This window comes from Podarcis filfolensis (genome assembly GCF_964270895.1).
Source record: "Podarcis filfolensis genome assembly, chromosome: 2".
Classification (NCBI taxonomy): domain Eukaryota; kingdom Metazoa; phylum Chordata; class Lepidosauria; order Squamata; family Lacertidae; genus Podarcis; species Podarcis filfolensis.
This window is the reverse complement of record NC_139605.1, coordinates 86,528,717-86,554,582: the sequence shown is the minus strand read 5'-3', so window position 1 is coordinate 86,554,582 and position 25,866 is coordinate 86,528,717. Positions and strand designations below refer to the sequence as shown.

The following is a 25,866-nucleotide window of genomic DNA, read 5'->3' as shown; positions in this document are numbered from 1 at the left end:
GTAATATTTGTTCAAAGTGTATAGGTTGTGTTAATTTACATTTTTGCACAAATACATGCAATTTATTCTGAACTACTTTACTTGTGTGCTACTTCCTATTTAACTCACATCCAGGGTTCATATCATTTGCATTGTATGTATTTTCAGTTTGGAACCAGATAATAAACCCCTAAAAGAGTGCTCAATTTAGAGCTGATCCCTTTGCTATAACATTATGATGTGAATACTAAGTAACATACTCTTGATATTATTTGTTTAAATGAATCTATTTAACATGAGTTTTCATAGTACTGATCAGTGATTTAAAAAATATTATAACCCAAAATCAGGGACGCGGGTGGCGCTGTGGGTAAAACCTCAGCGCCTAGGACTTGCCGATCGTATGGTCGGCGGTTCGAATCCCCCCGGCTGGGTGTGCTCCCGTCGTTCGGTCCCAGCGCCTGCCAACCTAGCAGTTCGAAAGCACCCCCGGGTGCAAGTAGATAAATAGGTACCGCTTTATAGCGGGAAGGTAAACGGCGTTCCGTGTGCTGCGCTGGCTCGCCAGACGCAGCTTGTCACGCTGGCCACATGACCTGGAAGTGTCTGCGGAGAGCGCTGGCTCCCGGCCTATAGAGCGAGATGAGCGCACAACCCTAGAGTCGGACATGACTGGCCCGCACGGGCAGGGGTACCTTTACCTTTACCTTTATAACCCAAAATCACCTGTTGATTTAATAGCTCCATACAATTGAATTTGATATCTTATGACTACATACGAGGTGAAAGGCTTATTTAGAACCTTTGCATACTTGGCAACCTGCCTTGATCTTTACAGTTTGTCCCAAGGACAAGACAGCCCTTTGGACAGCATTGCAACAATCCGGCATAGAGTTGCATATGGTTAAGCCTCAGTGCTCATTAGGTTCATTCTTAGTTTAGAGGGCACAGTACAGTTCAGAAATAGTTGATACACTCATCTCAAGAAAGTGCTTTCTTGTAAAACAAAAAACAGTATTTTAGGTCCTTGTTTAGCAATATATGTTTGCACATTTTCCTGTTCATCCCATTTGGTGTTCAGCAGCTGGGCTCAATATAACAATGACAATGTGCTTTGTTACCATTTACTTAAACTAACCATATAAGATTTTGCTCATTTATTTTAACATTCGTTTTCTGCCTTTGCTTCATGAAGAGAAACCCAAAGTGATTAAAGATAAGAACTAAGGCTTAATGTGAACTGCAAGTAAATTTCAATTTCATGGTGATTCACTGATTATATAATAATGTTTCTGAGAGTCAACATATTCATGAAACTGAGAACTGTGTTCAACTGAATGCACAATAGGGCAGAGTTAAGACTGTTACCAGAAATGCACAATCCTTCCAGGTCTCTAATACTTACTAATAAGTTAAAATGAAAAGCCATGTCCATATTTAGTATGCAAAGGAATCTACCATCTTTATTTTCTAAACAGTGAGGGGAATAAACATTAATTACAGGAAGTGGCAAAGAGCTTCACATTTTGTGCTTCTCTTCAGTCACTCTACATCTCTTTGTTGAGCTTATTCTTCGCTTACAACAACTTTCTTGTGCACCTCTCGGGTCTTCACCCGGAGCTTGTTAACCTGGGACTCAGCAATGTCAGCCCGCTCCTCAGCCTCTTCCAGCTCATGCTGAATCTTGCGGAACTTCGAAAGGTTCACATTGGATTGTTCCTCCTGATAACAGACAGAGAGATATGAAAATGGCAGAACACAGTCCTTCCTGCTCTTCAGCCTGCACCAGATTGAATTCTTAGCAAAGTAAACACAAAGCATGTACTAATTTTTCTCAGGCCATTATGAAGGGCATACAATTCAATTTGTGAAGAATCCCATAATATTTAAGATAGTAGGGCAGCTCCTGAATGTGCAGAGCTCCACTGGGTCTTCACCTCTTGGGTGCACAAGAGCAGTGTATAAATTCTCTTATGAGAAATGCTGTAAATTCAAAATAATTGTATGTGATATAAACATGTTCTGCTCAAAACTAGACTTCATTATTCAGTCAGGTTTTGTGTGTTGGTGCAAGCCAAAACTTTTGCACCATGTTCTGTGTGATACTTACAGCTTCCTCAGCTTGTCGCTTGTATGCTTTCACTTTGAGCTGCAGTTTATCTACAAGATCCTGGAGTCTCAGAACATTCTTCCGGTCTTCTTCAGCCTAAATGTTTAAAAGTAAGAGAAGAGAGTGTGAACTCATATGCAAGTACCTACGACATTTTCAGATAAAAGTAGGGCTGCCATACGTCCGGGAATCAGGTTCTGGTAATGGTTTCTGAGCAGATTTTATGGCAAGCAGGGTGATTTTTATTTTTTAAAATGCTTTAAAATATTTTTCAAAGCCTAGAAACTTAATTTTGTGAGGGGGGGAGGGGAGAGATGTTCCCAAACAACAACTTTGACCCCCCCCAAAAAAAGCTCAACAACTTGGTCCAGATTTTCACTTTTGGGAATATGGTAATCATTCTCACCTGATAGGTCAGTTCCTTTACTCTTCTCTCATACTTTCGTACACCTTTTATAGCCTCAGCACTGCGCTTCTGTTCATTCTCACACTCAGCTTCCAGCTCACGAACCTGAAATGCAAAAACAAAGGCTTCTGCATTTTAGCTGGTATTCTAATCCAAGTGCTATTCACTAAATCATGATGATGTGAATGGAAATATGGCTGTAATGATAAGCTGCAGCTGAATGGGTTGAAACTTTCTAGGTACATTTGTCCCATCTTTCCCTTGGCACCCTTTTCATTCCTCTGATAGCAACTTTGAACCTTATCTTCTGTCAGCTTCCTTACCTGAGCTGTCTCAATTCATAGAACCATAACATAGAAGATTCCTTCTTCCTTTCATTTCTATTCATCTGTGGCCCATCCCTGTGGCCATGCTACCACGAGCCCCTCCAAATTCTCAGACACTGAATATGTGCCCCTGTTTCCCCAAGTCCTGCTCTGTCACCCAACGTCTGTTGTGTGTTTCTGGTTACTTGACATGGTTACTAGTGTTGGTTCCTAGATATGCAAATAGGTCTGAGGTTGGTGTGGAGGTAGGAATAATAACTGAAGCAAAGGGGAAAGTTTCTTCTGTGTAGTTTTCAGAGAGAATGGGCATTTGTGCGCAAAGGGGAGATTTTCTCCCAGAAGAAAGGCATCAAGAATATATAAAAAAGCAAACTACTACTACCATTGCTGCCTTCCGAACTTTCAGATAGTACCTATCCTAGATGGTATGTCTCCTGCCTATGCGGGCAAAGCAGGGAGTGAAGACGTGAAAATGTGGAAAATGATTATTCAAGATTCAAAATGCATGGAGAAACCGTTCCTCTATGAGATATACGCACTCTGGCCTCCAGTTTCTGGATCTGTTTCTTCCCTCCTTTCAGTGCCAGCTGCTCTGCTTCATCAAGACGGTGCTGCAAGTCCTTCACAGTCTGGTCTAGGTTCTTCTTCATCCTCTCCAGATGTGCACTGGTATCTTGTTCCTTCTTCAACTCCTCTGCCATCATGGCTGCCTATTAATAGTTATAGTAAAATATTATTATTATTATTATTATTATTATTATTATTATTATTATTAATCAGAAAGCCATACATGCCAAGTATAATCAGGGAAATATTTCCAAAGAAAAAAACCCCAAACTCACATCAGTTATGGCCTTCTTGGCCTTCTCTTCTGCATTGCGTGCTTCCTGAATTGTCTCCTCCATTTCACTCTGGATTTGGGCAATATCTGTTTCCAGCTTCTTTTTGGTGTTGATCAAGCTGGTGTTCTGTATAAGAATAATAAAACTGACATTTAACTATTAGCCGCAAACCGTAATATATTCAGCATGAAATTCATGTTTCTTTGGTGTGGGAGGCATTCTTGGTTATCTAGAAAACAGCAAATGCAATGTTTGGAGCCTTCATCAACCCTTAAGAAAGCTCTCAAATTATAAGTTAATGTTTACATTCCATTTCTTATAGCATTGATTCAGGCTTAACAAACATGGAGATGACTTAATTGATGAAGTCCTTTGGAGGCACTTGACCATATCATGAAGGTATGCTCATAAGGAACAGAAAATGGAGTCAGCGACATTGCAAAAAAGAGATGGACACATATATATTAGGAGTTTTGACACAGGTGGGCAATACACAATGCCATTTCAAAAAACAGAAGTAGCTTCTTCCCTTTACCTGAACCATCTTCTGCTTAGAGAATTTTATGGGCCCATTACAAGCTAGAAGCTCACCTGGGTGTGGAGGAGTTGCACACGCTCACTGGCATCCAGAAGTTCCTGTTCTGCTATTTTCCTGCCCCTCTCTGTCTGTTCCAGAGCTGCACGGAGCTCCTCAATCTCAGCCTGCATCAGATTAGCTCTGCGCTCAACCATGGCCACTTGCTCCTTCAGATCTTCCTGGCACCTTATAGCTTCATCCAAATGTATCTGGGTGTCCTAAAAAATGATATTGAGATATTATTGTGAGACCATTCTTTGCACAATAACAATCACAACTGTATCCTGATTACAGAAATATATATGTACCTTGAGTATTCCTTGGGTGTTCCTGAGGTTCTTCTGTGCTTCAGCAGCTTGGCGGTTGGCATGGCTCAGCTGGATTTCCATTTCATTCAGATCTCCCTCCATCTTCTTTTTCAGCCGCAGGGCATCATTCCTGCTCCTGATCTCGGCATCCAGTGTGCTCTGCATGGACTCCACAACTCTCAGGTGATTCCTCTTCAGCTGATCAATTTCCTCATCCTTCTCTGCAATTCTCCTGTCAATGTCAGCCTTCACCTGGTTGAGCTCAAGTTGGATGCGGAGGATTTTGCCTTCTTCATGTTCCAGTGAGGCCTTTAAACAAGAATAGCATACCATGGACTCACTGTCTGAAAGTTTATTCAATAGGAAACACTAAAAACCACTAGTTTATATGCACTGTGCAAGCATTGCCAACCATTTTGTCTGATATATGCCACAAAATAATTATATGCATAATAGTGTACTTACCTCAGCTTCCTCTAGAGCAGTCTGCAGATCATTTTTCTCTTGCTCAATCTGCTTCTTCACTTTCTCCAATTCATGGATAGCTTTTCCTCCTTCAGCAACCTGCTCCGTGAGGTCAGAAATCTCCTCTGTTGGTTTACACATTAAAATGACAGTCAGAGAGAGCAGATCTGCAATCTGTACACTGGATTGTGTAAGGAGTACAAATTCAGAACCCAACAATCATTAATAATTAGCATTACACTTTTGCCATTCATGTGAATGGTTTTCAGTTGAATGTTTGAATCTATCAGTGGGCAATGAAAAAAATAATGGTATACAGATTAAGTGGAAGCCTCCTACTACAAAAATGACCAAACTTGGCAGAATGCCTAGGTAAAGACTATGGTCTTACGCTGGAGATTCTTGTTTTCACGCTTCAGAGTTTCCAAGTGATCCAAAGATTCCTCATAAGCATTCTTCATCTTAAAGAGCTCTGTGCTGAGAGAGCGAGCCTCTTTCTGGGAGGCTTCCAGTTCAGACTGTGTTTCCTCATATTTCTGTTTCCAGTCTGCCAGAATCTGCAAAACACCAGAAAGAAGAAACACAAGAAATAAGAAATGTGTTCATGTGTACCTGAGGGTTTGTTGCAATGTGCTGGGTTTTCTTTCAAATTATGGCTAAAAGTACCTTATCAAAGTTCTTCTGCTTCTTATCTAGAGCTGCACAGGCTGCATTGGACCTTTCCACATCAATCATCAGGTCCTCCACTTCATTCTGTAACCTTTGCTTTGTCTTCTCAAGGGAAGCACATTTGGAATTCACAGCCTCTACGTGTTCTTCAGCATCCTGCAGACGTTGAGCCAGCTTTTTCCTAGAGGAATGTGATTACAACACTTAGTGATTCTTAATTATCCATGATAATAAATGGCTGAAAGGTATTCAGTGCATACTGATAATACAAATTCGCTTTTCCTTTCAAACCTTGTCTTGACATATCATCTTTTCCTTCCATGTTAACACATAACATTGTAATAATGTAATCATGTCTTACTACCACTCTAAGCTAGGGATACAAGTTGCTGAAATTTTTTGCTTTCAATTGTTTTCAAAATGTCCTTGTGCAAAATTGGCTTAAGTCATTCAATTCACTAAATGCCTTGCAACTTAACCTAAAATAATTTATTGCAGAATTGACGTTGGTGACTTTTTCTTTCCCATGGAATTTGTGAGCACAATTTACGTTGACATTGTGAGAAAGCACATCTAACAAAGAAACAAAGAAATTGGTTGTGGAATTTGATTCACTACATTCATTCACTCATTCTTTCTGCAGCAGTGGCAGGAAGAGGTTCCACAAATATTGGGGGACACACACACCTCAGAATGCAGTTATCGACTTGGAAATTGCCATAGATGCTCATGATCAAGCGACTCTGCCTCTGCTCCAGTGAAAATGTGACTCATGTAAAATTGCAGTACATCCCTACTCTGAGCCTAGCATAAACCAATGTGTGACTTATTCTGTACACTGATTCTGATAAAAATATAACTTGTTTTCTCTAATTCAGTCTACATTAAAAAATATTGTCTTCTTCCTGCTGCATCTGAAAATACCATGAACATTGCACTCATTGAGGAGCTATTAGATTCAGCTGTATGCAGCTGTTTCATTAGATTACAAAAAAAACCCAAACCTCTCTTCAGGAAACATGAAGATTTAAGATAAACATGATGATATGCAGTGTTGAATAACACCATAGACCACTGTATAAATTCACAGAACTATCTCATACTCAGGCTAAGCCCAGATAATAATAATGTGTCCTTTCTGTTAATTGTTCTGGTCCTCCACCTATAAATGGTGCTCCAGTTAATGGAGGGAGTTCTCTAATTCTTCTCTCACAACTATTTGTTTGGTATTTCCTAACACCCTTTTAAGCACATCATTGCACATACTTGGCTTCTTCCAGTTCCTCAGTCCGCTGAATGGCATCAGTCTCGTATTTAGTTCTCCATTGAGCAACCTCACTGTTTGCCTTGGACAGGGCACGTTGCAGCTCAGCCTTGGCTTCCTGTTCTTCTTCATATTGTTCCCGAAGAAGGTCACAGTCATGTCTTGCAGATTGTAAACCATGGGCCAGTGCATTCTTGGCCTATAGAATTAACATAGAATTGTAGATTATGTAAATATTCGGAGTGGGCTTCAGCACATACAATTGCCAGATGAAGTAAGCACACAGAGAATGAGATGTCTAAAACATAAATAATTATGCAGGTGAGGCAATTCTTGCAATAGTGAATCTGTAAGAAAAAAAGCTGCCCAGTGTTTCTGGCATTATAACAGATGATAAAATAAATTCTTGATTCCAAATCTTCACCTTTATCTCTTCCTCAAGTTGTCTCTTCAGTTCTTCAATTTGTTGAGTAAAAGCTTGCTTCCCTCTGGAAAGCTGGGAAATCAAAGCATCTTTTTCATCTACCTGTCGTGAGAGTTCACCTGAAGTAGAGAATATGTAACATAATTTAACATAAGTAAATTGAAAAATTATATTAAAATTAATATTTGAAATCTCCAAGATTTAATCATTTTTGCATAGGTTTGGGCAATTATTTGGTACAATGATGGTGTTCACAGTAGACATATTAAGTAGTAAAAAAAGTGAAGGTGATATTCAATATTAGTTATAATAAGAGAAGACCTGCTGAAATCTATGGACTTAAGTGTTTTAATTTCCATAGGTGTGGTTCTTCAGCCCCTGAATTAGGTATCTGGATGGGAAGTGCTGCCCTTTAAGGACTCTTAAGGGGATCCCCATCTAAGGGGATCCCCTATCCAGCCCAATGCCTCTTCCACCCTCAAGGTTGTTCTACCTTCAAGATTGCTATGAGGTAGTGGAAAGAAATAGCCAATTTTTCCTGGGCCCTGCACCACGCATCTCCTTTTATTTATCTGGAGTGGACCTGGTAGGGTGAAGTCTTCCCCCAGGGCTGCTCCAAGGCCCCACCTCTCAGGAGCCCAGCTCATGCACCGATTGGCTCCTGACTGGCTCTCCTGGCTTCAGCCCATTTGTGAGAGGCTGGAAATCACCCTTCCTATCCTGCAAAAGCTGAAGCACCATCTCTCCATGCAACCACCAAACCGAGCTACAACCACCACTCCCGCTGAATTGGGGACGGGATGGGAAATATCACCCATAGTTGTATTTTTGCAGAACAAGCCATGTCCTTCTCACAAATATCTCCAGCATTTTAGAAATTTGTTTAAGCATCTTACCAGATTCTGTCTGCAAACGAGCTCTTTGAGCATTCAGGTCATTAATGGAACGTTGATGCTCTTCTTCTTTTGTTTTAAGCTCACTAAGCTGATCTTCTAGGGTGCGGCACATCTTTTCAAAATTAGCCTATAGGTGTACAGTGAAAGAACCATATTAACTAACACCATTGTACTTTGCATATTGTAACACTTTGTAGTATTCAGAATGGACGCTTCATATATGTTTTAGAGCCACAATGAAGTCCAGAAGCATATAACACTGAAGAAAGGGGAATGTCTTGAATAATGAAAAATAATATGTAATAAGGAGTCCTGAATAAGTGATGCATTATTTAAGGGGGGAAATGAGGAATATATATATATATATATATATATATATATATATATATATATATGAGATGGAATAAAATTTGGTCATCTTACAAATAGAAACAGCATTAAATAGAAACAGCATTATATATGGATGGATAGAGATGCTAATGTAATAAAAATTACTTTTCTTTTTTCCCCACAGAAGTTGAAATGCTTTTAAAATTACAATTACCTCACTCCAATCCTGTATAAAGCTACAGAAATGTAAATCCAATATGTCTATTTTGTGATTGCAATATATATATATTGAAATTGCTGTATGATACCTTGCCTTTGGAGACAGATTCCAAATTACTAGCAAGGTCATCAATCTCCATCTTCAGCTCACTCTTCTCCTTCTCTAGCTTCTGTTTCACACGTTGCAGGTTATCAATTTGTTCCCCAAGTTCAGCTGCACTGTCTGCATGCTTCTTGCGGAGAGCAGCTGTTGTGGCTTCATGTTGCAGAGTGGCCTCTTCAAGGTCCCTGCGCATTTTCTGGAATTCTGCCTCACGTTTCTTGTTCATCTCAATCTGAGCTGCGGTTGCCCCACCAGCTTCCTCCAGACGTTCACTGATCTCTTCAAGTTCTCTGGAGAGATCAGCCCGCTGCTTCTCTGCTTTGGCCCGAGATGCACGCTCAGCCTCAATCTCCTCCTCCAGTTCCTCAATACGGGCCTAGAGAAAGAGAAGCATCCATTAACACTCACAATATATTCTCAGAGGAAGTAGTTTTCATAGTCACAATGGATCTGATATATGCTTGACTTGCCTGTAACTCCTTTATCTTCTTCTGAAGTTGTAAGCCCAAGGCCTGCTCATCTTCAATTTTGCTTTGGAACTGGCTGATTTCAAATTCTTTCCTTTTCACAACAAAACACAAGGATTTTTTGAGTCCAAATCAAATAATAATAGTTGGGTTCTATAGAGACCTCCTAAAAGGTCTTCCAGAAGCAAACCTTACTTACTTCTTCAGCTTTTCATCCAGCTGCTGCTTATCATTTTCCAAATCCATTAAGGATTCTTGGGACAGCTTCAGATCACCTTCAAGCTTCCTCTTGGCTCTCTCCAGGTCCATGCGTATCTTCTTTTCTTGCTCCAGGGACCCTTCAAGCTAAAGACAAAGAAGGGACAAAGACTTTGTCACTCTAATGCTACCTTCACCCCACAGTTATTCTTCTGCATGTGATGGTGCTTACATCGTCCACTTGCTGCTCCAGCTTGGTCTTTGCTTTGGTCAGAGTATTGACTTTGTCCTCCTCTGCCTGCAGGTCATCCAAGGTCTGCTGATGGGCCTCTTGGAGGGCTTTCTTTTCCTTGGTCAGTTTGGCAATGGTCTCATCCAAGACTGCCATCTCTTCAGTGAGGTTTTTCACCTTTTAGAAATGAACAAACAGATTCAATGTATCATTCCACCCTGGAATGATAATACAACATTCTGACTATTGGTTGCAGAGCTGAGCACATTGTGACCATTACCTTGTTTTCTGTGGCATGCTTCTCCTTTTCCACCTTGGCCAGTGTTAACTCCAGATCATCAATGTCTTTCTTCAGCTCTGAGCATTCATCTTCCAGTTTCCTCTTTTTGGCTGTCAGCTCAGCATTCATTTCCTCCTCATCCTCTGCCCGTTCAGTCAGCTCCTTAATTTTAGCTTCTAGCTGAATTTTGGTTTTGATCAGCTGGTCACATCTCTCCTCTGCATCTGCCAAGCCATCAGCTTCCTGGGGAAAAAATGTAGCATGTAAAAGGAATGTCTTTCCAGTATTTTCACTTTCTAAATGCGAATAACAGTACGGGTAATGTTCCAGAGAATAATCCATGTTTCATTTCTGTAGGATTTCAGTAGGATTTCTGGGTAGATTTTCCTACTGAATGTAATCTGTGTTCTGAAAATTTTAATCTATATTAATCTGTGATTAATTGTATAGAAATTGTATTTGTATAAGTGAATTAAATTCATTTTCCCATCATGTCTAAGCAACTGTAATGTTTCCTCAGACAGTAGCGTTTGCTGGTGACTTTACTAATATTTTCCAGACTCAAGAAACAAGTTGCAAAGTGTTGCCAAATGATCATGAATGCTGTTTTCCTTCCATGAGTGTTTTTTATATTACATAATTGTAATCACAACGTCAGCTTCCCCACTGCCTTTCTCTCAGTCTTTTGCACAGTAGGTATAAATAAACTGGGCTGAATGTGTCCTAAAAACATTTCAGAAAGGATTTTCCATTTATATGGACAAATAAACTATCCAATATAAATGTTGGTGTGAAAACAAAAAGCTGTATGCTAGACCTACATATGTGTATTCATGAATAAAATGCAGTCTTCATAGTGTCTTATATATTATACTCAGTGCCAGATTGTATGGTGTACACCCACCCACACAGCGCTATATTTTGGGGATAGCCTAAATAACCCCAAATATTCACAGTGTACTTTCCCTACAATGTGTGCATTCCTCTACCTAAATTTTATCAAGAATAAAATCAAATTAATGGCACCAATAACACTTACAGACTGGACTTGGAGCTGCAAGTCATTCTTCTCTTGGATCAGAGACACCATTTTTTCTTCAAGTTCCTTTCGTTTTGCCTCTGACTTGGCAAGCTCTTCTTTAGTTTTTTGAAACTCTTCTTTCATGGTGGCCATCTCTTTCTCTGATTCAGCACTCTTTAGCAAGGGCTTGATCTTGAAATATAACTTCATCCAGGGCCAGTGCTTGACGTTCATGAATGAACGGACATTGTATTGAATAGTAAAGATGGCCTCTCTGTCAACAAAGTTAAGATTCACATTAAATGGCATGCAGAGCAGGGCAACCAAATCAGGCCTTCTGATAGTGCTTTTTTAAATAATTGTGAGGGCTATACCTCCTTTCCAACATTTTCTGGTACTCTGTCCTTGCTAAGAAGCCACGACACATAGCCTGTGTACGTGTTATCAGATGAGCCAGCTTGTCATCTCTCATCTCTTCCAGAAGACCCAAAAGGCCAGCTTTGAAGAACACCTGGAGAAAAGAAAGGTTGCAGAATGTCACAAATGCAATCTTGTACTAATTAAAGAAAAGGTATTTGCATCAGAGATAGTTTATACCTTGGTATGTCCAAATCTATACTGGGTGTGGTCAATATCAATAGATCCAAGAAGCTTTTCAGATGCTTTCTTGCTATCAATGAACTGGCCTTCTGGAATAGCACTTGCATTTAAAACCTTGTATCTGTTGGAGAAAACAGAAGATGCTGGTGTCTTGCCATTAAATTCACTAGTTTCATGAATAGCAATTTGTTGTGGTTATTGGTTTCCAAAAACTTGTCAAGGAATGATTGAGTAAAAATGAATTAATATAAAATAGTTGTTGATCTCTGAAAACATTCAAAGCATGTTGCGAAAACAACACTTGATTCAAAGGAGTTATCTAGTCTGGGATATTCATCAACGCTGAATAAATATAATCTTGTTAACTGGATTTATGATGAAGGGTTGGTTTTTAAAGTCAAGAAAGCATATGAGATGTGAAATGTACAGAATGGAGCTCTATAGGAGGGCCAAACTAACCTCTGTTTGAAATCAGCATAAACGATCCTACTAGGGAATCCCTTTCGGCAAATGCGGATGCCTTCCAGCACACCATTACACCTCAGTTGATGCAGTACAAGTTCATGTTCCATTGCACCTTTCGAAAAAATCAAAGAGGAATTAGCACCATTTTGTAAGGGCAAATACTGTTGCATTTATATGTATTTATTCCTGTTCAGATTTCTCAATATTTTGAACACCTGAGGCACAGAAAACTAAGCCTTCTTTTACACAAGCTCAGTTAAATATGCTTTCCCTCATGGAACACACTGGACACAGGAGCATTCTTTAGACTGCTTTGGTATGTTCATATAAATAATCAACAGTGAGGGGAACTTTACACATTTTTCACGGAGAGGAGAATGTATTTAGAACTACAAGCTAAATATATTCTACTATTACTTTTAAAATTCAGAAGGAAATTCAAACATGACAAATTAGACCATGATCAGAACAGGCTTTGAAAAAACAATCAAATTTTAATGAAATGAAAATTTAATGGCGTACTTGTGAAATGTCTCGCTAGCAGTTTTCCTTTTGCCGCGCATGCCAAGTGAAAACCAAACTGATCCATTGTGTTGCTTTGCATTATACTTTTCTCAAAGTTTGCATGTTGTGCAAGACTTGGATTAATGCTTAATAAGAAACTAAATGGGCTTTCCCCACTGAAATTGTGTGATAGTTGGTTGCTAAAAATACAGTAACATCTGCTTTATTTGTTTATTTATATGCCTTACCAGGTGTTTTTGTTTCATTGGGAATAATGCAGCGCACAAAGTGGGGATGAGTGCTTCTCAGATTGGACATCAGTTTGTTTAAGTTCTCCTGTGGGACCAGAAGCAGATATTTTGTGCAAAAGTCCAAAGAAGGTATGTTTGCATGCAGAGGAGACAAGTGCATGCAAATAGGGGTGGGGAAGCACCATCAAATGTAGCAGAGATAAAAAAAATCAGGTTTGTTTCAAGCTCCTAACATCCACTGTCAATGCTTGCTTTTGACGTTTGGGCTGTTAAACAAGTTGCTGTTCAGGTTTAATAGCAGCTTATCTCTTTGACATTAGGAGCATACCATTAAATAAAGTACTATCTGTATGCTGTTAAGAGGAGGAGCTCCCTTCAGTGTATACTGCTTCTTTGGAATCAATCCTTAGTCCCCCTGGTAGGGAACCTGTGAATTTCCAGATGTTGTTGAACTCCCAGTTTCCATCATCCCCACCAGTATGGCTAGTGCTCAGGGCTGATGGAAGTTTTAGTCCAGCAACACCTGGAGGGCCACATTCCATATTTCTTCCTTTAATAAATATTAAAGCAGCATGCAGACACATCGCTTAGGCAAAGTAACACATGAAGCATTTCAATAAAGATTTATTTGCCTTTGTTTTCAATACTGATCCCCTCTTTTTAGAGACTTAGAGCAGTCAAGGATATTTTACATACTGTACTTTGTTCATATTTGAATTATGTGGAAGGATGCGGGCATGTATTTTAAATCTGTGGCAATATTTTTTGAAAAGAAGACTATTCCATGAATTCAGTTAGATTCAGCATATCTCTCAGAAGATCCAAAATGGTTTGGTACATAAATACTGACAAATACAGGCATTTCATGAAGCATTTTTAAATTCACACACTGAAAAGAGTTATAAAGATTATACTATACCCTGAAAAGAGCAGACACAGTCTGGAAGGAAGACCCCTTCTTCTTAGCAGCCTTCTTGCCACCACCGCTGCCGCCAGCACCATCTAAAATTAACATGAAAAAATATTAAAGGGACCTTAGATTTATTAAATAATACTTTTATATTAGAATAAATGTTTCTTTATATATACATTAGTCAGAGGGTTTATTATAAAGCCATTACCAGCATCTACAGGACGATCAGCAAACAGGAAAGCTAGAGTCTTCATGGATGATTTCTGATACAGACCCACCACTGTATCATTCAAAGGGTCTTTGTTCTTCTCCAGCCAGCCAGTGATATTGTAGTCCACCGTGCCGGCATAGTGCACCAGGGCAAAGTGGGCTTCAGCCTTGCCTTTGACAGGCTTAGGTTTCTGGAAGTTAGCAGATTTTCCAAGATGCTGGTCATAGAGCTTGTTCTTGAAAGAAGTGTCAGTTGCCTTAGGAAACATGCACTCCTCTTCCAGGATGGAGAAAATGCCCATTGGCTGGAAGGAATAACAATAATAAAGAGATTGCTTAGTCAGCTTTTGGAAACACTTGCCTTTGGGAAAGCATGAAGAATTTTCTGTTGGAGCAGAGAAGTTGAGAAGGAACTGAGTTCAAATATGCAAGCACAAGTCCCATTAAAACCTGGAATACAGGTTTACACCACATGCAGATCAACCAATTGTTACAACCGAAAAGGTACATATGTATAGACATGTTCCATAATATATCCTGCTGGATAATCTCAGCAAATATCTACTATGAGAGAGTGTATACCCTATTTCTATTTATTCTTGAACAATATTCCCTATGAAAGAAGCCACCTGAGTATTTCTGGCCCATTGCTATCATGCCCATGAAACCTTTGGAACAGGGAAGGGCAACCTATTTCCCTCCAGATGCTCTTAGACTACAGCTCCCATCATCTCTGACCTTTGGCCGTACTGGCTGGGGTTGATGACAGCGGGAGTCCAGCAACATCAGAAGGGCCACAGGTTCCCCACACCTGCTTTAGAACAAGCCTCTGTTGACAATGCCATACCATTAAAAAGCTAAAGTATGAGTAACAGTAATATAGTCTTTCTCTGCTTGCACCTGTCTCCATTTCCCTTCCCCACCTTCTGTTGTTTCCCTTGTGTCTGCTTTTAGATTGTAAACTCCCTAGAGTAGGGCTGCCAGGCCTGTTCTTTGAAGCGCCATGGACACACTTGATGCTATAGACATAAATAGGCTGGTCTAGAAAAATCACTTTTTCTTATACAGCTGTGGGGAAATTTGATTCAATGCAACCAAATGCTACTAAACTGACACTATATCTACATCCTGTTCAATAAATTGAGTTACGATTGCATGATTATTGCATGAAACAAGAATGCATGGAAGGCCCCCAGAGTATAGAACTGTGAAGATTTAGTATACGATTCTTTGGACAGGATCCAATCACCTGCCACATCCAACCCACTTCCTCTCATGGTACCGTGTTCAATACACTGGAGTTTCCTGCAACCAACCCCTCTGCTGGGGTGCACTTAAGAAAGGAATGCAAATTGCATGCATGTTCTCCCATGTAACTACAACATTTCAGAGCATACCAAGTATTCACACTGCGAAAGTTACCTTCTCAATGAGTTCAATGCAGGCAGCCAGATCCATTCCAAAGTCAATGAACTCCCATTCAATTCCTTCTTTCTTGTACTCCTCTTGCTCCAGCACAAACATGTGATGGTTGAAAAACTGTTGCAGTTTCTCATTAGTGAAGTTGATGCACAGCTGCTCCAGGCTGTTGTACTACAGAAAAACAAGAAACATTTTCAGTAACATGAAACAGCCCTACAGCAGCTTGACACTTTTCTTTCCTCTCCTGCAGGCATTTGCCCACAGAACTAGACTTGTATGGGTTCTTTTTCTCAGCCTCATTTAGTCTTTGCATTTGTATGGTTCAGTTCAATCCTCTGAGTGTTTCAGTTCCTGCATGGTATGTGGCTTCTAGTATTGTGCTGCATGCTGAAACACTTTGAAGGCATCAGTTTAGATGTGCCTTTTCTTTGAGATTAATTACAATTAATTACACATTTTATAGTATAGGAAAATGCTCCATGTTTTCAATGAATGGCAACTGGTATCAGTTGAAATGTTTCAGCTGCCAGAGTCACACTTCAGTATGTAATACAGTTTTGAACTGGCCGATACAAAACACTGTTTCTCTAGTGCTTTACAATTATTATTTTTTAATTTCTCCCTATCTCCTTACATCAAAAATCTCAAAGCCTGCAATGTCCAGCACACCAATGAAGTATTGTCTTGCTTGCTTGGTATCCAGCTGCTGGTTAATACGAAGAACCATCCACAAGAACATCTTTTCGTAGACTGCTTTTGCAAGAGCACCTACATTATTGTACACCTAAGAAGACAAGATAACAGCAGGAGTTACTATTGATAGCAGAGAAATAAGTTTGATTTAATCATTAGTGAAATCAATGGTAGATATAATGATATGTGATTCACCTCTTATCAAGGCAGTGAATCATAGATAGTTAAGTCAAACCATGCATTTTGGCTAATGTGGCATCTACCTGCTGGACGGTTTGGCCTTTGGTGACATATTCATTGCCGACCTTGACACGGGGGTAGCACAAAGCTTTCAGCAGATCTGCTGAATTGAGGTTCATGAGGTATGCAGCCTTGTCAGCAACTAAGCATAGACATGAGAGAGATTATCAGCACTGGAATACAAATTATGGGCTTCTCCAGACAACCTACGTATTCAGCATTCATCCTGATTTGCTTGCACAAAGTTTATGTGGTGGTTAGATTGTGCCTGGTCTTCGTTGAGCATTTGTTCTTATTTGTTTATGGGATGGCTATATAACAATGAGCATTCACCTCAATCGCTTACTGTTAATCATTTGACCTTTGGCTGATTAAACTACCTATGGCCTTTTAAAGATGATGATGATGATGATGATGATTATTATTATTATTATTATTATCATTATTTTATTATAAACCGCCCTGTGAATTTGAATGAAGGGCAATATATAAATTTAATAAACAATAATAATATTATTTGTTTTGGATTTTTAATACAAATTTCTATAGAGCAAGCCCCTTCTTTCTGGAAAATCTCAGTATCCTGCCACATGTCTTCCAAATACCTTCAGTGCCATCTGGCTCAGCCTGCTCCTCACGTTGCTTCTGCTTGAACTTCATGTTCCCATAGTGCATTACAGCTCCAGTTAGCTTGTAAATGGCTGTCTTTTCCTCAGCAGTGAAACCCAGGATGTCAATGGCTTCCTATCAACCAAATCAAAGTCAAAATTCTGTCTGATATAATATTGACTGCAACTGGCCTTTCAAATTTGCTGCTCCACAAGGAGGTAAAGAATCTGAGTGACCCTTTTTGGCAATTAGAGGCCTGTGTTTCGTCTCACATTGCCCCACTTGGAACAACATGTCATGGTGTAGTGTTGTTCTGGGGCATTCTGTTGGTGAGGTATTTGTGGTCTGCCTCACTGGCCACGAGGGGCCTATTATTTCACACACACACACACACACACACACACACACACGGGGGGGGGGGCGGGTACTCTTCAAACAACACTAAAGCGTGATGTACCATTTTTCCAAGGCACATTTTGGGAGGAAACGTCAAGGAAAGCTGTTGCCATGTGTGGCAAATTCATGGGTATGTGGGAAGGATGCCACTACTGTAGCCTCTGCTGGCCTCCTACAGAGACACACGTACACACACACACACACACACACACACCATGACATTGTTCCAAGGGTGCATTCTGACCAAAAAAAGGCAAGCCACTGATACTACTCATGGCAACAAGACTAAGTTTAATGGAGAGATTGGGAGAGGGGAGGCTGCTGTCATTCCCATTTCTAGCAAGACTCCTGACCCCCTAGCATTTCTAGAATGCTTCCTTCCCCCAAATAAATTGTAGCAAGGGTTCATCTTCCCAAGAAATCTAATTTCTGCTGAATAAATTCAGCCCAAAACTAATCTGATCAAATTTCACATATTCCATTCTACAAGTTACTTACATCAGTTGCCATCAACTCTTCTTGATCATTGATACTGGCAACACTGATCTCACCCTGACTCACAAAGTGAAAGTCATATGGGTTGGTAGTAATCAGAAGCATCTCTGAATAAGGAGAAGCAAAGTTACAGATTTATTTTCATCCATTGAATAATCAAGCTTCAACACAAGATTTTAGCAGCAGCAGCCTACACCAAAACAAGTGCTTCTTACCAATCAGTTCTGGCTTCTTGTTGGATGTGATCTGATAAAAGATGTGGTAGCTTCTTTCAGCTTTCAGCTGGAAAGTAACTCTGGACTTCTCCAGGAGATCTGGCAACACAATTAAGGGTAATTAAGTAAAAGGGAGGGAGGGAGGGAGGGAAAGAAGGAAAAGAAGACGAAGGAAAGAAGGAGACTGTGTCTAGCAAAGTTCCTTACATGTCTCAATGTCTGCAGAAGCCAGTTTTCCTGTAGCACCAAAGTGAATTCTGATGAATTTACCCTATGGGGGGAAATGGCATTTTAATTACAACACATTTAAACCATGTTTTGCATGTGTTTCGTTATCTGCACAGTGCCATTTTATTGATTTTATACATTTCTGATGGGACAAAAATGGTGTACACCAGCCACCACTAAGAAAGCATATTGAAAAGGAAGAACCATAAATGTCTTATATGTACAATGTCTTGTAAACCAGAGGCCTTTTGGTTCTTCCTTTTCATTGTGTTTTTAATAGTTTTATTATTATTATTATTATTATTATTATTATTATTATTATTATTATTATAATTTTCTTGCAGACATATGGGGATTTACCCAATGATATGTCATACACAGAGTAAAACCCACTCAAAGAAATCTATTTCCTTGTTTCTATTCTGAGTATGGCTTAGTTGGATATCACTAATAATGTCAAATTCTATAGAATTTAAGAAGTGTAGGGGAAATACTTTATTAACCTAATTGTCTCTCAGAAAAAAAATGTCTATGACCTGAATGTGATAGAGAAGCTTCACAATTTATTGATGGTATTGTTTATAATAAGAGAAACAGAATGTGGCTCGCTTCAGTAGCATTATATATGATAAAAAGGACAGTGTGTTTTTAAATGCTGGCTATATACCAACACTTAAAGTTCTGTATTATTTTCATTCCATTAATTTGGCTAAGAAGTAGAAAGTTTAATGAATAATGACAAAGACTAACTTGGTTGTGTTATACCATTATACAGAATGTGCATTTATTAAATTGGTGTCCTCTGCACTATTGCAAGCCATTGAACTGACTTGAGCTTCCTTTTGAATCTTAGCCACATTTATTTAGCAAAGCCTTTTCTGGAGCACCCAAAGTTTAACATTCTTGCGCTTTCACAAAGCTGACTCTCCCATGCCCCATCACCATTACTCAGGAATCAAATTGCAGGCTTTCCGAACCTTGTCAATCCATTTCATACAAATCTGTATTGGGATTGTGTGATTTCCATGTTGTTTTTTCCTGTTCCTTGTGCAGTGGTGGTATTGAATAATTTGAAATGAATTAAATAATTTGCAAATGGCAGCAGCAGTAGAAGTTTGCAGATCTGAGAGCTTTGGGTCCTTCATGAATTTGAGATGGAAATGTAGCTTGTGTATAAAGCAAAACACTATATGTCCACACAAAAAGGGCATTAAATATGTAGGTGGGTCTTCAGGAAAGAAAAGTGTGATCTTTTTAACCTCTCCTCTTCTAATACATTCTGTTATCATATCTTTAGCTATCATTAGATAGGGCTTTACTATTCTTAATCCATTTATTATTATCACAGTAATTGTGTAAGACAGAATTAGCATGAAGAAATATAGTGCTAAAGCAATTCATGTGATCTTTGTGGCTGGGTAACTCATGCCCAAATCCAACACTTTATTTCTTGCACTACATTGGCCCTGATTATTTTCAACCAATGCTAGGAAAAATATCACAAAACTAATTAATGAAATTGTCTCACTGATACACTCTTAAACATACTTCTGAACGCAAGACTTACAAAACGGGAAGAGTTGTCATTCCTCACAGTCTTGGCATTCCCAAAAGCCTCCAGCAAAGGGTTGGCACTGATAATTTGATCTTCTAGTGTTCCCTGAAAAAGTGTTATTGCAAAGTTACGTATTTTATAACTACAGTAGTTAACAAAAATGAAAGGTTAGCTTCCTCTTAGATATACAACTCACCTTTAGCTTGCTTGCTTGCTGTGGTTCTTCCTTCTTCTTATCAGTAGCTGCAGCAATTGTTGCAAAATATTGGATGACACGTTTTGTGTTCACAGTCTTTCCAGCACCAGATTCTCCACTGTCAACAAAAACAGAGGGAAAGAACACTTTGTCAAACAGTGCTTTGCACACAAAGCTTGCTTTGAATCATACTCATCATAAGCATACTTACGTGATTAGAATGGACTGGTTCTCACGATCTAGGAAAATCAAGAAACAACAGTGTAACTTAGCTTATCCACATCTCCTCTTGTCCCGCTGCTTTCCTCCAGGGAAAACCATGCTTTAGCCCTCAACTGAAGCAAACAGTTGTTCAGGTTTTCTCCAGATTAACATTTGCTCTGATTTAGCACTAAAGAGTAGGCTTTCCCTGGGAAAGGAATGGGGCAAGGGGGAAACTGCTCAGACACACAGGATAAGTGGAAATGTGGATGAGCCCAATTATTGAAATAAGGAATATTCATTTAAAATACACTAGGATAGCCTGATAATTTTAGGTTATGATTGTTCAGAATCTGGATGGTCCCTTTCTAATGCTTCTTTTCATTTTAAAGTTCCATACATCCATTAAGAATGAAAACAACCTGACTTGTTATCAGTTATTATTCATAACCAACACTTATTTCAGTATGCATGCCATAAATTCACATCTTACTGCTCTTCACTATAATCCTGATGTCTCTTGTGCATTTTACTTCCAACTGCAAGCCTGCTATAGAAAATACCGAACTATTAAATAGTTCTAAAACTACATATAAGCTCATGAAGAGTTAACAAAGCAATAAAGAAGAATGCCCTGAAATGTTGTCACGGTGCAGTTAGGTTTTGGTCTTTTAGAGGACAGTTGAGTTGAGGTTTCCTTCCTTTGAGCTTTGATGACTATAGAAATAATTCTTAGCTGCAACCCCATCGTGCATGAGACTTTCTGGAAAAGCTGTTGACTCAGTCTCGGGAACTGTCACTTTGTAATCACTTTGAGGTAGGTTGACCTACTTACCAGTTAACATGAACTGATAGGCATTGTCAGAGATGGAGAAGATGTGAGGAGGGGCCTCTTGACGCTTTTTGCCTCTGTAGGCATTTACCACCTCAGGATTATATACTGGCAGCCACTTGTAGGGATTGACAGTGACACAGAAGAGACCTGAATAGGTCTGCAAAGAAAAGATGGATAGTAAATCTGATTCTCTGTGGAATAATAATCTGTATTGTGAAGTCAATGGTAAATGTTAAACTGTTCTCACATAGATCATCCAGGCTGCATAACGCTCTTTGAGGTTATACAGCACAGCAGGTTCATGGAGGTGGGTCATCATGGCCATGTCCTCAATTTTATCAAATTTGGGAGGATTCATAGGAAAGACTTGGTCATCCTTAACTGTCACAGTCTGCAAGGAAACAAGAGACCATTCAACAAAGAGCATAAAGAATAGGACAAATATATTCCTAATTTTTCAATGTCAGTTGGTGTTTCTCTACTCACGTCTCCACCTTCTTTCTTGACTGTGACTTTCCCTGCCTCCTTGCTCTGGACAACACCTTTTGCAAAGGAGATCTTAGGATCCACCACAAAAACTGATGTTTTGGCATCAAACGGCTTGTTTTGAGCCTCAATTCTCTCCTTTTCTGACTTTCGGAGAAAAGGGGCAGCTGCCCCGAAGGCTGCCATTTCTGAGTCCGAAGACATGGCTGCAGCTTAGCAGAGAACACTGTGACAGAGAATGACAGCCCACATGAGAATTGCAGCTGTGTAATGCCACTTTATATATTCTTTTGCATTTCTAATATTGGTATGACTTAGAAGTAGAGGAAATTGTTGAGGAGCCACATGGATTCTAAGTATTTCAATATATTTGAAATTATGGTGTGATTATTATTATTATTATTATTATTATTATTATTATTATTATTAGTTTCCCCAGCCACTCTGGGTGTCTTACAGAATATATTAAAACATTAAAAAAATCAAACAAAAACTTCCCGAAACAGGGCTGCCTTCAGATGTCTTCTAAAAGTTGTATGGTTCTTTATATCCTTGACATCTAAAAGGAGGCTGTTCCACAGGGAGGGCACCACTACCGAGAAGGCCCTCCAGCTTGTGACTTTGCTTCTTGCAGTGAGGGAACCAGCAGAAGACCCTCAGAGGAGGACCTCAGTGTCTGAGCTGAGTGATGGAGGTGGAAACACTCCTTCAGGTATATTGGGCCAAGGCCGTTTAGGGCTTTAAAGGTCAACACCAACACTTTGAATTTTGCTCGGAAACACAATGGGAGCCAATGAAGGTCCTTTAGGACTGGTGTTATATGGTCCCAGAGGCCACTCCCAGTCACCAGTCTAGCTGCCACATTCTGGATTAGTTGTAGTTTCCGAGTCAACTTCAAAGGTAGCCCCATGTAGAGTACATTGCAATAGTCCAAGTGGGAGAAAACAGAGCATGCATCACTCTGGCGAGACAGTCTGTGGGCAGGTAGGGTGTCAGCCATTGTACCAGGTGGAGCTGGTAGACAGCTGCCCTGGACACAGAATTGACCTGCACCTCAATGGACAACTATGGATCCAAAATGACTCCCAGGCTGCACACTTGGTCTTTCAGGGGCACAGTTACCCCATTCAAGACCAAGGAGTCCCCCACACCTGCCCACCCTCTGTCCCCCAAAAACAGTACTTCTGTCCTGCCGGGATTCAACTTCAATCTTCATAACTGCTTCTTTAAGCCAGTCTAGAAAGACTACCTCACAGAGGGAGGTATTCACCACCCCATGGAGCCCAGCACCCAGCCGTTCCCAGCTCACTTTTATGAGCTAGGATGGGCAAGGATCAAGGAGACAGGTGGTTGGTTTCACTCGTCCAAGCAGCCTGTCCACATCCTTGGAGGTAACAGATTGGAACTGATCCCATGCAACTTGACTAGACAGGACTCTAGCACTCTCCCACCCTGGCCCTGCTATATCTGAGTGCTCTACTAGGTGACCACAGTCACATTATTTAAATTCCCCAAATTGATCGTGCCAATCCATCAAAGCTAAGAAGTTGTAAAACCAGAACAAACATTAAGTTTTCCCACTCATTCAAGCAAAGAAATGAACAAATTTATAGATTGGTCGATCTATCAAAATTAATGGGGCAGCCAACATCTGTGAAGGATCTGTATTGAAGTGATCAGGGCAACTTGGCACAATTTGCAGAAAGTTTTGTGTCATGGTACTCCACAGAACTTCATCATCATCACAGCAGTCCGGTAGCAAGCTCAGGTGGTGAGTGCCAACAGGACTAGTGACAAAGATGGCCACTGGAAACAAGGTGGTAGGAGCATGCTTGGTTGAACATCAATATTTGCAGAAGTGGGGCAGGGGAGCTTTTTGAAAAACCTAAGGAGGCAAAAAGTTCCAAAAGAAGCCAGTGAGAATGTTAAGTGTCAGTTGTTAAGGGGAACAGAAAACTGGTTGGGGAGGAGGAAGAGTGAAATGCCCTGCTGGGAGTAAATGGCTGGCTAGAAGCCTAAGGTGGAGTGCTCATTCTAAAAGAGAAATTACAGTAATATTTTGTTTGCAAGTCCCACTTGTTCCCTCTAATACGGAACTCAGGTGGTTGAATGCCAACAGAATTAGAGCCAAAATGTGATAATTAAGAGTGATTCCAAGTGGATGTTTATTGCGGCGTCACTGTTTCTCATTTATGAACATACTTTGTTGTTGTTGTTGTTGTTGTTGTTGTTGTTGTTGTTGTTGTGTCTACACAACCCTGTTGGCATCAAAATGTTAGCCCATATTCCCTGAATTTACCCTTCAGTGGCAGGGGGAGGTGCAACATCTTGTCAACATCCTTTTATGACCTCTCATTTGTGGAGCTTGTGTAGGTATTGGGCCCTCTGGGGGACAGAGGGCGGGCACTTGCCAGCAGTGGATCTGGTATGGGATCCAATGGATCCCATGCCAGCTTAGGCCCTCCCACTTGCCAGCCCACAGAAAGCACCATTTCAGGGCCTCCTGCTGACTGCCACCTGCCCACACATTTGGTGAGCAGAAGGGGTCACTGCACCCGCTGAGCGGTGCTAGTGTCCAATCCGACTCTGGCACAGCACCTCAACTCAGTAGTGAATGGCTCTGTTTTATTTCTTTTCATGATTGCACCAATACTTTCAAGCAGCTAGAAAATGAATTTGAAAGTTTGCAAGACAAACTGGATTTTAGGAACATATTGAATTTGTTTCCCCTCTGAATTTTTTGCTCTAGTTTTAAGCTGTTCTATCCTCCTGCCTCTAGCTGAATATGTTTCTTTGGCTTCTAGCTCCAGCTTGCTTAAAAAAGGTAAAGGGACCCCTGACCATTAGGTCCAGTCGTGACCGACTCTGGGGTTGCAGCGCTCATCTCACTTTATTGGCCGAGGGAGCCGGTGTACAGCTTCCGGGTCTTGTGGCCACCATGACTAAGCTGCTTCTGGCGAACCAGAGCAGCGCACAAAAACGCCGTTTACCTTCCCGCTGGAGCGGTACCTATTTATCTACTTGCACTTTGACGTGCTTTCAAACTGCTAGGTTGGCAGGAGCAGGGACCAAGCAACGGGAGCTCACCCCGTCGCGGGGATTCAAACCGCCGACCTTCTGATCAGCAAGTCCTAGGCTCTGTGGTTTAACCCACAGTGCCACCCACGTCCCTTCCACCTTGCTTGCTTCCATGTAATTAGCCTCCAGTCATCACAGTAACCCAGGAAGCTGCCTCATACGGAGCCCAACCATTGGTGCATCAAGTTCAGTATTACATTTACCAACAGACAGCAGCTTTCCAGGATTTGAAACAGGCATCTCTCCCAGCCCTACCTGAAGATGCCATGGATTGAACCATGGACCTTTTCATACAAAACAGTAAGCTGCCACCCTCCCTGTTAACTTCCATTTTCCTCCCTTATCTTGTTGATTGATGAGTATACTCTTGGTTGTGGATCAGAAATCCTAACCTTTGTATTCTGATGGAAGTTCATGCTCAGCCCTAGACATTACTTTCCTTTCCGCTTGGATTCTGCTCTTGGGGAATTAAATATATACATCATAAAGTAGCTCTCAAGCTGTCCCAGTTAGAAAATTTTAGTTCAATTTGTTAAGAGATGCCAATGTTATAATATTAACTAATAATGTAAATAAATGAGAAGGCAAGACATGATTTTCACTATCATTTCTCAAAACTAAACCTGAAACAAAGGAACAGTCAAACACAGTGTTATTGCTGCTAGTCTACTCCAGTACACATTCCCAAAGAGTGGTATTCATTAGAGAATTCACTTTGTCCTGGATGCCAACTCGTTGCCCACTTTGATGGTTGCCCATTTTGCAATTAGATTTTCTCTGGAAGTATCAGACAATGTCACAGAGGGCAATTAAAAGCTGGAACTTCTAGCATGTGCTTAGAGGGGAGGAGCACTCACTAGTAATGCCTCATATGCCAGAACTGCATGATCAGTTAACATGGACACTGTGCAATAAAATCTGAACACAATACCCATAAAATATTTCATGCGGTACATAATTAGCAAGGGGCACAGCACCTGTATTTTCAGCTCAGATCCAAAAGGTTCTTTGAACCTCTTCCCCCTTTCCCAAGAATGCGTACAATCACAGTCTTACCTCCTGGTATACGAAATGAATAGTGCTCAGGCTCAGCACCGGCCAGTACTGCAAAACAAAAAGTGCAAATCTCTTCTTACTGGTGACTTTTCAAAGAGTCTT

At 40.3% G+C, this 25,866-nt stretch overlaps 1 protein-coding gene and 1 long non-coding RNA gene across 3 annotated transcripts in view; one reads left to right on the top strand and one right to left on the bottom strand.

Moving 5' to 3' along the window:
* Window positions 1-25,866, top strand: part of LOC310755343 — a 183,660-nt gene that overhangs the window by 63,816 nt on the left and 93,978 nt on the right. The window lies entirely within an intron of this gene.
* Window positions 1-25,866, bottom strand: part of LOC310755295 (myosin-4) — a 56,462-nt gene that overhangs the window by 30,211 nt on the left and 385 nt on the right. The window contains exons 2-40 of one of the 2 annotated variants that reach the window (XM_083597826.1): window positions 25,765-25,812; window positions 21,631-21,856; window positions 21,392-21,535; window positions 21,145-21,301; window positions 20,320-20,347; window positions 20,109-20,226; window positions 19,925-20,017; window positions 18,337-18,400; window positions 18,130-18,228; window positions 17,918-18,021; window positions 17,020-17,158; window positions 16,438-16,556; window positions 16,116-16,265; window positions 15,482-15,652; window positions 14,058-14,364; window positions 13,856-13,938; window positions 12,934-13,021; window positions 12,176-12,293; window positions 11,714-11,837; window positions 11,491-11,627; window positions 11,135-11,390; window positions 10,096-10,338; window positions 9,816-9,992; window positions 9,585-9,730; window positions 9,389-9,479; window positions 8,905-9,294; window positions 8,267-8,393; window positions 7,371-7,489; window positions 6,949-7,145; window positions 5,680-5,863; window positions 5,405-5,570; window positions 5,014-5,138; window positions 4,549-4,857; window positions 4,255-4,458; window positions 3,664-3,789; window positions 3,361-3,531; window positions 2,496-2,600; window positions 2,090-2,185; window positions 1,416-1,701 (exon numbers count right to left, since the gene is read on the bottom strand). In XM_083597826.1, coding sequence (XP_083453952.1) covers window positions 1,546-1,701; window positions 2,090-2,185; window positions 2,496-2,600; window positions 3,361-3,531; window positions 3,664-3,789; window positions 4,255-4,458; window positions 4,549-4,857; window positions 5,014-5,138; window positions 5,405-5,570; window positions 5,680-5,863; window positions 6,949-7,145; window positions 7,371-7,489; window positions 8,267-8,393; window positions 8,905-9,294; window positions 9,389-9,479; window positions 9,585-9,730; window positions 9,816-9,992; window positions 10,096-10,338; window positions 11,135-11,390; window positions 11,491-11,627; window positions 11,714-11,837; window positions 12,176-12,293; window positions 12,934-13,021; window positions 13,856-13,938; window positions 14,058-14,364; window positions 15,482-15,652; window positions 16,116-16,265; window positions 16,438-16,556; window positions 17,020-17,158; window positions 17,918-18,021; window positions 18,130-18,228; window positions 18,337-18,400; window positions 19,925-20,017; window positions 20,109-20,226; window positions 20,320-20,347; window positions 21,145-21,301; window positions 21,392-21,535; window positions 21,631-21,834 — 5,835 coding nt within the window. In that variant the 5' untranslated portion in view covers window positions 21,835-21,856; window positions 25,765-25,812 and the 3' untranslated portion in view covers window positions 1,416-1,545. Of the gene's footprint in view, window positions 1,702-2,089; window positions 2,186-2,495; window positions 2,601-3,360; window positions 3,532-3,663; window positions 3,790-4,254; window positions 4,459-4,548; window positions 4,858-5,013; window positions 5,139-5,404; window positions 5,571-5,679; window positions 5,864-6,948; window positions 7,146-7,370; window positions 7,490-8,266; window positions 8,394-8,904; window positions 9,295-9,388; window positions 9,480-9,584; window positions 9,731-9,815; window positions 9,993-10,095; window positions 10,339-11,134; window positions 11,391-11,490; window positions 11,628-11,713; window positions 11,838-12,175; window positions 12,294-12,933; window positions 13,022-13,855; window positions 13,939-14,057; window positions 14,365-15,481; window positions 15,653-16,115; window positions 16,266-16,437; window positions 16,557-17,019; window positions 17,159-17,917; window positions 18,022-18,129; window positions 18,229-18,336; window positions 18,401-19,924; window positions 20,018-20,108; window positions 20,227-20,319; window positions 20,348-21,144; window positions 21,302-21,391; window positions 21,536-21,630; window positions 21,857-25,685; window positions 25,813-25,866 lie in introns of those variants that run through there. The other variant, XM_083597827.1, reaches the window with a different exon arrangement.